At 42.3% G+C, this 11,532-nt stretch overlaps 1 protein-coding gene across 1 annotated transcript in view; it reads left to right on the forward strand.

The window, feature by feature from the left end:
* The window catches only part of ptprr (protein tyrosine phosphatase receptor type R), a 29,165-nt gene that overhangs the window by 13,922 nt on the left and 3,711 nt on the right, over positions 1-11,532 (forward strand). The window contains exons 3-15 of the mRNA XM_071502145.1: positions 1,155-1,268; positions 1,358-1,507; positions 2,297-2,404; positions 4,044-4,166; positions 4,252-4,373; positions 4,450-4,584; positions 6,868-7,051; positions 7,334-7,418; positions 8,491-8,570; positions 9,423-9,560; positions 10,085-10,195; positions 10,291-10,448; positions 10,530-10,643. Of these exons, the coding sequence (XP_071358246.1) occupies positions 1,155-1,268; positions 1,358-1,507; positions 2,297-2,404; positions 4,044-4,166; positions 4,252-4,373; positions 4,450-4,584; positions 6,868-7,051; positions 7,334-7,418; positions 8,491-8,570; positions 9,423-9,560; positions 10,085-10,195; positions 10,291-10,448; positions 10,530-10,643 (1,622 nt within the window). The remainder of the gene's footprint in view (positions 1-1,154; positions 1,269-1,357; positions 1,508-2,296; positions 2,405-4,043; positions 4,167-4,251; positions 4,374-4,449; positions 4,585-6,867; positions 7,052-7,333; positions 7,419-8,490; positions 8,571-9,422; positions 9,561-10,084; positions 10,196-10,290; positions 10,449-10,529; positions 10,644-11,532) is intronic.

Consider the following 11,532-nt stretch of genomic DNA (forward strand, 5'->3'; position numbering starts at 1 on the left):
GTTGTGTTTTTGTCAAATAGAGTAACTGAAGAAACATGTATGTTCAGTTTGTCTGATGTCTTAGCAACACAAACCAGTCAGGTATGTGTGTGTGTGTGTGTGTGTGTGTGTGTGTGTGTGTGTGTGTGTGTGTGTGTGTGTGTGTTATGTTTCCTGTATATTTTCTGCACACACACTCAGAGACTGATTACAGTAAAATCCAGGATGAGTCATTGGTGTGTGTGTTTCACCTGTCTCCCATATCACTGCTGCTGAAAGCTGAGAGACTGTTGGGAAAACCAGAGGAGGGGCGATGGAGATGGAGATGGGGATGGGGGAGTCGGGGGTGTAGAAAGATGGATTGTAGCAGAGAGAGAGATGAAATATCAGCGGGATGATGTTATGGTTCGATCTGTTTGGTGATGAGGCTGCAGACTGTGAAGTTTCCGTTCAGACGATCATCACATCGATCAATCAGTGTTTTCTGTCTCAAATTTTAAAGTTTGTGTAAATCTAAAAATATAAAGCAAAAACATCAAGGTTCATATACAGTAAATCTGACCTGCAGTAATTTTGAAATCTCGCCCTGAACCTGAGCAGTGATGAGACAATCTGTGTATTGTACTTTCTGTACAACCTCTTTGCAGCTTTCAGGCCTAAATGTGAACCGTTAGCTAAATATGAATTGAGTTGAGTCAGACAGAGATTCAACTTTGTTTAGTTTCTTTTCGTCCACTTGTGGAAACACTGGAGTTTTTATTTTAAAAGTTTTATTCTCAGCTGAGGTGAAAAAATTGGTGCATTGACAAAAGCAACATGTGCAACAGAAACAGACTCAGTTAATTAATCATAACGTACATAAAGAGACGGAAACATCGGGTGTGTGTGGAGCGATGATGAGGAGGTTGGAGCCTTCCTCGCATTAACCCATGAACAGAAGTGTCACATCTCCATCATGTTTTCACATGGTCTTCCATCATGGACCTCGTCTTCTTCTGCAGTGGTTTCATGGCAGCGACTGGAGAGTTAACCATTAAACAGTTTACTCTTATTCAGAATGAACAGCAGAGATGTTCATCAAATCACATTTTCCTTTCTCTCTCTCTCTCTCTCTCTCTCTCTCTCTCTCTCTCTCTCTCTCTCTCTCTCTCTCTCTCTCTCTCTCTCTCTCCCAGTACCTGGCTGTGGATGTGAGGAGGCTGAACGTCAGTCTTCTTCGGTGGTTTCGGGAAGGTGTAGCAGCAGCGCTCGGTGTTCCTGCAGGACATGTTCACATCAACCGGCTGAATGTGAGACACACACGCACACACACACATTCACACTCCACTGACTGATTGATCGATTGTTTCATTGATTGACTGATGGCCGGCTCTTGCAGGAGAAGAAGAATGGCATCGAGCTATTCGTGTCCTCTGATAGGCTGGGGATCTCGGAGCCCCGCCCCGCCGAAGAGGTCATCCAATCACTGAACGTCAGGGTCCTTCATCGCCACCTGGGACACTTTGGCATCACCGAGGTCTCAACTGAGGTGTGTGTGTGTTTGAAAACCATTAATGTACCTGCTGCTCTGTCTCCTAGGTAACAGGGGCTCGTTAAGCAGCCTCGTTAGTGCCCGTGGAGACAGACGGATGGAGAGGATGGATTGGGATTATTAGAGAGCAGAGTGCTGCTGCTAAAAGTTTAATGGAAGTATTAAAGTCCCATCGATCAGCCTGAGGAAGAACAGAGCAGCTTTATAGATTATATTAATATTATTACTCTCACTCGCAGCAGTGAGAGATGTGACAGCCCTTCTGTAATAATATTACAGTAACAAATCAGACTCTCCCCGTAGAACAAATCAGGTTTCTCTGCTCCCTTTAAAGCAGCCGTTCTTAACACTGGTCGATGTGCATGAACAAAAACATCCTCGTTAGTTTGTCGTCTGGGCGTAAACTAGTACTCACGCTTCTCTGGTCACATCACACTTCTCGTCAAGACTTAATTTTATTCTTGTTTGCTCTTTCACGTCTCACAATATGTTCAGTATGATTATCTGCAGTGTTGTTTGAGACTCGTCTGAGTGCTAATGGATCTGCTGTGCTTTTCCCACATACACCTAATGCCCTGTGAAAAACCTTAAACGTTGTAAACTGGCAAAATTAAAAAAGTTTAGGGCACCAAAAACAGAAAAATAATTTAGATTTCAGTTATACAATTTTCAGGGATCAAGTAACAGCTTTTCTGCAGCAGTGGAAGTAAATTAAACCTTGAACTGAACTACAGGTGAAATCGGATTTAGAAAATTCATGACGTCACTTCCTTCGTCTCTCTGCAGAAAAACGTCCTGCAGGGCGAGCAGAGGGATCACGTGTGGAGCAGAGAAGGGTTTTACACTGTCGTCCTCTTCTTCACCATCTTTGTCATCATCATCACCTGCTTGATGGTAAAGTACATCATCACACAGACACGACCTTCACTCTCCATATAGAAATGTCCACCTGACTCTGAAACAACCTTTAAAGGGGGAAGACCAGACACTGGGCTTTATTTTCATGGCGGCAGAACAACCAGACTTCACCTGTTTGGTGTTTTCTTTGCCTTTAAATTGGCTGAATGATGTGACCGAGCGTATTTATGTATTTATGATCCATATTCAACCTCAGCAGCCCGTTGGCTCCGTGTGCTGCTGCACAAACATGAACCAGAATAGCAGGTGAGACGCCCACAGAAGCTGACCGCTGTGCACTTAAAATAGAGCCACACACACACACACACACACACACACACACACACACAGATCAGCATAATCGCTGACATCATGCAACACGTCGCTAAACCTTGCACCTCGGCCGCTCTGATTGGCTGAGACAACCAACCGCCTTTAGCCAATTTGTGTCCATGGTCAAAGGTCATCATGTCCTGGCCTTTAACCACACACACACACACACACACACACACACACACACACACACACTGGATTTAAGGCATTTTGCTTTGTTGTCATATAGAAAAGATAAAAAGCCTAAAAGAAACAACAAAAGCAAAAGCAGAGAACATATATTACACACACACTTAACACAACACATATTAAATATTAAATATTACAGAGTCTGAAATGAATAAAAATAACAAACAGAGAAGTAAAAGTTAAAGGTTAAATATCAACAATGTATGTTGTATGTAGAAATACTGAGAACATTTCAGTTGTAGTGTGACATGAATCCACATGAGGGAGCTGCTGTCCACTGAAACAACAACGAGGCATCTCGAGGGCTGATGAACCTGAATCTGTTTATTCTTCCTTCAGCTGTTTGTCTGGTTCTCAGCTGAATTCTCACTGATCTGGCTTCAGTTTGAACAACTGATCATGTCAGGAGCAGAAACTGTAGGGAAAACAAATAAATATAAAATATACTGACAAAGATCATGTTGAATTGGCAGCCAACATGTGAAGATAAACATTTTTGGTATTGCAAATTAATTTAATGTGAACATAATTGTTAGGACACAGGATTAAATTGGGAGTTTTCAGTGACAGTGAATTATTTGTGTAGATAGAATATAATAACATTGCTGACTTCTAAGATTACATCATTAAATTTAAGTGAATTTTTTAAACTGAAATGATGGTAAATGAGTAAAGTAATAAATGATGCTGCATATCATTTAGAACTTTTTTATTAACTTTTTTAAATACCTGTAGCAATACTGAAACAATACTGTTTGATACCGTTAGTCTATGTCAATATCAATTTAATTATAATAATTATAAATCAGGAAAATCAGAAACAGATTAAACTGATTAAAGAAACTAGAAAATACCAAGTTTTGGCACCAAACTTAAAGGCACCAGCGTGTTGTGGATGTTTCAGGCTCCGATAGGTGGTTCCACTTTTGATCTGGTTCCTCATCGGCAGAATAACCAGATTCGTTGAGCTTTGACACCAATGAGTCTTTTATTGAACCTTTTTTTCTTAATTTAGTTATTTAAAACAGTCAGGTGACATCAGCAGCTTCTAATTTCCAGCCGCTCTGTCCGTCAGCTTCATGACCTCTGACCTTCTTTCCCGACTGACCTCCAGGTTTTGTACCGACTTAAGGAGAAGGTTCAGGTTTCTGACAGACAACTGAAAGCTCCGCCCCCTGACCTCCATCTGACCCCGGCTGTGCCTCCAGACTCTGCACAGAGGTCAAAGGGCACCAAGGTCAGCACCCGACACCAAAACTGTTTGACTGTTAAGGTGTAAAAAAACATATTATGACTCATTCATGCGTCCTTGTCTTCTCCAGGTTGTGACGTCAGGAAGCATGGTCCAAGCTGAGCTCCCTCCAGCTGTAGCCACGCCCATTCCCCAGCAGCAGCCAATCGTAGCCTGCCGCCGCCTTGCTCCACCTGTCGTCCCTCTGCCCAGGTGATTTAGTGACCAACCCCCTAATTGCAATATATTGAAAAACAAAACAAATTTTTAACCGTGCTTCTCCTCCCAGCCCCGCCCCTGTCCCTGTTGTCAACAACAACAACCACGCCCCCCTTGCCAGCGTTGCCCCAGCGACAGCCAATAACGAGCTAAAGCCCTGCCCCTCCCCCTTTAGGATGAAACCTGCTGCAGGTCTACAAGAAAGGTAAGGAGTGGTGGGGGTGGCAGGGTGATGGGACCAGACAGCAACAGAAAGACCAGATCAGACCAGAACCAGAACCAGGTCCTGTTCCAGAAGTAAAAAATCCCACTGATATTTTCAACAACAGGAATAATTAAAACATTTAGGTTTGGTAGAGTCTTTGTCAACAGTAACAATATTTATGTTTTCAGTGGTCTTTACCAAACACCGTTTCCCATCAGCCCCAGATGTTTGTGGCTAAACATCAAGAGTCGAGTCTCTGTTCTCTCTCCAGATGTTGGACTGGATTTCATCTGTGTATTAGTTTCAGTCAGATACACAGACTGTGCTTGTGCACAAAGAAACACATCAACTGATTAAAATGTTACGAAACTTAAAGCTTGTTATGAAACGTGAAGTTTCCTAACATTTGGACAGAAATGCAGATAACGAGCGTTCAGATGAAACACCTTGTTTATCAGCGGAAGAACAGTGTGTGTTCAGAGTACAGTGACCTCTAACCTGTAATTGTTGGAGCGGTCAGGTGTTGAGCTGCGTACGTGTCAATGAGGAGGCTTAAAATGGAGGTGGTGTGTGTGTGTGTGTGTGTGTGTGCGCTCGCTCTACTTATGGTTCTGAAGTATCAGCACTTGAGGATTACATTAAGATTGGCTTCCTCCATAAACAATATGTATAGTGTGTGTGTGTGTGTGTGTGTGTGTGTGTGTGTGTGTGTGTGTACTTGTACTTGCTACATAGTAAGGACCAAAAAAAGTATTTTATCAACAGAGTGAGGACATTTTGGGAAAGTGAGGACCGGCCAAAATGTCCTCACTTTTGAGACACCTTCAAATCACATGTTGAGGGTTAAGACTTGGTTGTAGAGTTATGGTTAGAATTAGGTTTAGGTTAAGGTTAAGGTCAGGGACAGGGTTAGGCACTCAGGTGTGATGGTTAAGGTTAGGGTAAGGGGCTAGGGAATGCATTATGTCAATGAGTGTCCTCACAAAGATAGAAGTACAAGTATGTGTGTGTGTGTGTGTGTGTGTGTGTGTGTGTGTGTGTGTACCATCTATCAGAGCTGCCTGTACGTGTCTTCAGGCCGGTGATTATATGAAGGGAAGCATCTATGTCAGGAAGATGTACATTAGATCCTTAACCTTTCCCACGTTTTAGCCCATGAATCATGTCATCGTTACATCACTGCTGAGAGAACAGTTAAACACTGAGTTCTGGACCATTGGTCTCAGTTTATTTCCATATATAATAAAGTCTGGTTGCAGCCTTGGAAGTCGTCAAATGTTCAAGTTATTTGTGAATTGATTTATTTGATATGGAAGTTAAAATTGTTTCTTCATAAATAAAAAAAATTGCCTGTGAATCTGAAAGTTTTTACCTGGTAAATGTTATAATTTTGATTTTGGGTATTAAAACTTCATAATCTCGTCCAAAGACTCAGTGTGTTTGAGTCCAGAGTCACCGTTCATCATTTAATTTCACATCAGGTTGGAAACTCAGTTTGGTTCTGAGAAACTTGGCTTTTTGTTGGTTTAATAAATGGACCCCATTTTTCAAAATCAGACGTGTTTGTAGGAATCAGCCGGTGTTGCTTTAAACCTTGGCCGCAGCTCGTTTCCCTCTTAAGTAGTTTCATAACTGAAAGGAAAACATCTTTATCTGCAGCTCAGCTCGGTGCCGAGCACTTTAGCCTTTATCTGCTGCTTGTGACTCTTCCGTTAACGAGCTGTCGGAGCTCAGAGGCCATTTTGTTCTGGTGACATCAGCGTTCAGCGCCGGGGCGTTAAAAGTATGGAGAACAATCTGTGTTTCTGAAGGTAAGAGAGGGAGGAAGATTTCAGCCTCAGAGTGAGAACAGGATGTTTTTCTTGGTGTCTGTGTCTCGTGTGTGTGTGTGTGTTGTCCACTCTGGATGGCAGCCAATCAGCAATCAGACGGATAGGAAGACACGGCATCCTGGAGAGGAAGCCGGCCGACACGTAGCTAGACGACAGTCCACCTACACACACCTCATCAAAGCACACCTTTGTCTTCTTCTTCTTCTGCTCTGACACCTCACTGTGCAACATAAAGGATTTCAGCTGTTTCACTGAAATCAGTTGTTTTCACATCAACATTTTTTGTTTATTTCTTGACTCATGACAGGAAAAAAAAAAAAATCTGGAAGAGGAAGAGATGAATTTCACCCCTGCTGGTTAAATCACAGTCCACTGTCACTGAGGAGGAAGAGGATCCTAATGTAATTTCTTCTTCTTCTTCTTCTTTCTGCCTTTCTTTCCCGCCCTCCAGACGTGGCTCTAATGTGTCTCTGGTGCTGGACATGTCGGCTCTGGGCTCCGTGGAGCCCCTCAACGTTCCTGTCCTGACCCCCAGGGAGTCAGTGGCGAGGGAGTACCTGTCGTCGGCCGGCCGGCCACTGACGAGACAGCAGCTGCGAGTCATCAACACACACAAGCTGCACGCCGAGTTCGCTGTATGAAATGAAACACACACTCACTTTTGACATTGGTATTAAAAATAATCTCCTGTTACAATTAAAACGTTGAGGTAGAATCTTCCTGCAACCACGAGGTCAAAGGTCAGATCTCACCAGGCAGTGACACCACTCATGTTGTTTTTATATGGTGCCTCCCTGGTTTGTTGTTTTACTGTTTAACAGTGACAGTATATCCTTCCTGTTTATAATTATTCAGGAAAATGTAATAAAATATTGCTCATTTATTTCTAATGATGAAAGTCTTTTCTCCTGTTTAAGGAAATTCCCATGAATTTCATTGACCCCAAGGAGCTGGATATTCCAAACCATGGAACCAAGAACAGATACAAGACCATACTACCCAGTGAGTACTGCGTGAGTGTGTGTGTGTGTGTAAAAGAGAAATAGTCTCAAAGTTGCTAATAAACAGAAATACTTGTAAAACAATCCTCATGTCTTATTTCCTGTTGAACCAGGAAGCTGCTTTAGTATGTGGGCGGGGTTTAAGGTCAAAGGCCAACAACCTCAAGGACAGCTAATATCGCACCTCCCTCTTCCTTTAACACACACACACACACACACTGGAACAATACATTTTCTTCAGAGCACAGTTTGTTCTCACACTGCCAGCCAACCAATGAGCCCGATTAAGACATTATGTAACACACACACACACACACACACACAAAATGATGGTTTTTGGTTTGTGTGCTCATGTTTTGGAGATGGGGGGGGTGGGGTTATCAGCACCTCGGGGGGGGGGGGGGGGGGGGGGGTGTTCCTTCCTTCCTTCCGGCCAATCATGGCTAAGGAATTCTCACCTAGAGCTGCTGTCAATCAAACTCCTTCCTGTGTTCCAGTTCATCTGTTGTCTTTTCTGGAGGTGTTCAGTGTAAACCCTGGTGCAGGGCTGTGGCCTGGACAACACGGGACTGAGGCAAGTCCACGTCAAGGCAGGGCGATAAGGCTCAGGGTTAGACCGAGTCAAGACCAGGTCTAAAAGCGGGTCAGAATAAATCAGTGATGTCAGCCTCCCACCTGTTGTTCCAGTTTCTTGTTTTCTTAATGCAGCTGATGTTTCGCTAGAATATTGAGGGGATTTCAGTCCAGTAAATTATGTAAACGACCTGTAGCCTGTAGTGATTTTCCAGGACATTGATAGTTGAGTTTCATGAACCACGGCTCCCTCCCACCTGTTCTCTTGGCACAGAGTCGTCACATATTTCATTATTTTTAGATAACTGATGTGTGGTGCAGCTCTGTGGACATTTTTGTGCGACTTCCTGTCTGATGTCTGTCTGATAAACATGTCTGATAAATGTAGACGCCACATCTAAATCTTTATTGCCTTCTCTGTTCTTGCCTCCTTTCCCTCCTCTCTTTCCCTTGCTTCCTCCCTTGTATCCTCACCTCCTCTCCTTGCTGTGTGTCCCCAGATCCTCATTCCAGGGTGATCCTGAAGTCCAAGAGCTGCAACGACCTGCTGGGCTCCTACATTAATGCTAATTACATACGGGTAGGTATTTATAACACCACGAACAGTTTTCATCAGTTTTTATTTTCATTGGTGACACGTCATAGTCCGGACTTGGTTGAACACAACTCAACTGAGAACAAACATCCAACACACTGACATTATCACATCACATATCTGGAATGCCAACAGGTTTTTCTTCTGGTTTCCTCATCACCACAAGCACAGTGAAAGTAAACTGCAGCGGAGGTCTGTAATGTCGCTCTCAGACTCTGACACAATAGACTTTCTTCCTGTCAGGAAACCCCACTGAAACAGTTGAAACCATCGGGCCACATGAGAGAACAGAGGCTGTGTTTAAATACTTCATCCTACTGTACACGCACCAATTTTAGCACGTCCAAGGTCACTTTGCACATTTATCACACTAAAGGGAGAGACGGAAATATCAAATATAAAATATGCAGCTGATGAGTGCATCATCATCAAATCTGTCTTGTAATTCCCTGCTGTTTTTGTTGTTCATGCAATCTACTGGACACAGAAAATATCTACACAGCTTGATGAGAATGTAATACGAGGCGATACAGCCTGCATCAGCAGATTCAATACCAGATGTATTTTTAAACCATTTCTTGATTTTTAGATAGATTGTTCATTTATCTTGAAATTCAGCAATAAAACCACAAGATAAACAGATAAATCTCAAGGTAAGAAGAATGTTATTAACAACATAGACATTTAGTATATGGACACCAGAATGCAATTTAATTATCAATAAACTAACAAATACCTGAAATATGAATAGATACTGTAAGATCAAGTATATTAGCTGTCCGTAAGAGTGTTGTTGCTACCCTGGTGACGCTGTTGTTTGTTTGGCTCTCATCCCAGGGTTACCTAGGCGACGAGAAGGCGTACATCGCCACACAGGGTCCCATGGTGAACACAGTAAATGACTTCTGGCAAATGGCGTGGCAGGAGGAGTCGCCGGTCATCGTCATGATCACCAAACTGAAGGAGAAGAACGAGGTAATCCGACGAACTGAAAAACTCAAACTTGAAAAACAAAGACATGGATAAGCAAGAGGGACATGGATGTTGATGCAGAGGTGGAAGTTTAATTCTACATATGAGCAGATCTGTTTTAAAAACAGCACACTCAGACAATATGTCACTCAAAGAGGCATTGTATTAGGTGGACTTCTGACCTCCTGTTTTTATACCTATTTTCTATTTGCACATTAAAAAACCTCTGTCGAAATGCAGAAAAAAAAAAATCTCGAAATATTGCAAAACAGTTTGGTAACGTTTCCCTTATTTTTCCAGCTAAGTTTTCTGGAAACCTTAAAAACTTAAAAGGATATTTCCAGGAAAGGCCGAGGCAACAATAACAAAAGCCAGCAAGTCTCTGCAAGTTCATTGTAATAGAAAACAAAAGGACGGAAATCAATTTAAAATCTCAGCAGGAAAGTAAAATACAATACAGGTAAACTTAAGTTAATGGGCTAAACATGTATGAGCTTTTAGCTGACTTTGTTTCTCTCTCTTTGTAGAAGTGTGTTCTGTATTGGCCGGAGAAGAGAGGAATCTACGGGAAGATTGAAGTGTTGGTAAACAGCGTCAGAGAGTGTGAACACTATACCACTCGCAGCCTCACACTCAAGGTACACACACTTTAATAAAAACTTTTTATTTCTGGTGTTCCTGTGCAAAGAGAGCCATTTATTTAAAGTTGGGGCTTGGGACTATATCTTTGCAGTGCGGGAATCAAACCCGTGTGCTGCAGCACTACTGGTATACATCGTGGCCCGACCACAAAACCCCCGAATCTGCAATGCCGCTGCTGCAGCTGATGGCTGATGTTGAGGCAGACAGACGAGCAGCCACCTCCATGGGACCAGTTATTGTCCATTGCAGGTATAGAGCAATGGACATGTTTGATATGTTGTTTGTTTAATGTTTGAAATAACTTCATTAATCACGCTCCCGTCCTTGCAGTGCCGGTATTGGCCGAACCGGCTGTTTCATTGCTACAACAATAGGCTGTCGACAGCTGCAGTTGGAGGAAGTGGTGGATGTATTGAGCATCACCTGCCAGCTCCGAGCCGACAGGTAGTGCAAGCAGAAAAACTTGAATTACTGTTCTTGCATGACATGGCACTAACATTAACCTTTACTCTAGTCTAGAAAGTTTTTATGTTCAAAAAGTCCTCCAAAGAACACATGGGGAATAATGGGTTTTATATAAAGGCTAATACCTTTTCCTCCTTAAGTTCTCTCCCTCTTCTTCTCATTTTGGTACAGTCCTGAAGTGAAGTCAAAAAGTAATGGGATAAGTGTTAACTCCTTAATTTGTGCCAGCTAGATGGTGCCTGTTTGCACCTACACAAACAGACATTATTTGCAGTCACATAATCTGTAAAATTAATTTAGCAATAAGCCTAAAATAAGTGATCCTAAAACTAAAATCAATGGCGAACCTTTGTGGGGACCAGCTTTGTCTGCAGATGTCCCTCCAATGTTAGTGTAAAAGCAGGCGTGTTCCCGCAATTCATGCACTCACTTTTGATTTTTTTCCCACTAATTTCTTTTGCTTTTACATTTTTAGTTTGTTTTGTAGTTGTTCCTGCAACGACCTTCTTGTCCTCAGATGTCCTCACAACATATAAACAAAACTTAGGTCCCCACATTGCATTTTCACACACACTTTTTTGTGACCTTTCTATCCACATGTGCCTACAATGTCAATGTAAATACAGGTGTTGTGTCTCTCTCTGTTACCACTATATGTTTGACATGTAGTATTTTGTGTGTTGTGGTAACCACCCTTTAGTCCCCATATGTCTTCACAATGTGAAGTGTAAAAACATGTGCTGAGTCCCACAATGCCCAGACATTTCCAAGATGTTATAATAATCAATTCAAGTATACACGGTATCTTGATTAATAAATTCAATTGAAGAGTGCAATATCATTATTACAGTAACTAATAATCTCTCTG

The sequence above is a fragment of the Trachinotus anak genome, unplaced genomic scaffold (genome assembly GCF_046630095.1).
Source record: "Trachinotus anak isolate AG129_WGS33_773 ecotype Australia unplaced genomic scaffold, CSIRO_AGI_Tana_v1 ptg000018l, whole genome shotgun sequence".
Taxonomy (NCBI): Eukaryota; Metazoa; Chordata; class Actinopteri; order Carangiformes; family Carangidae; genus Trachinotus; species Trachinotus anak.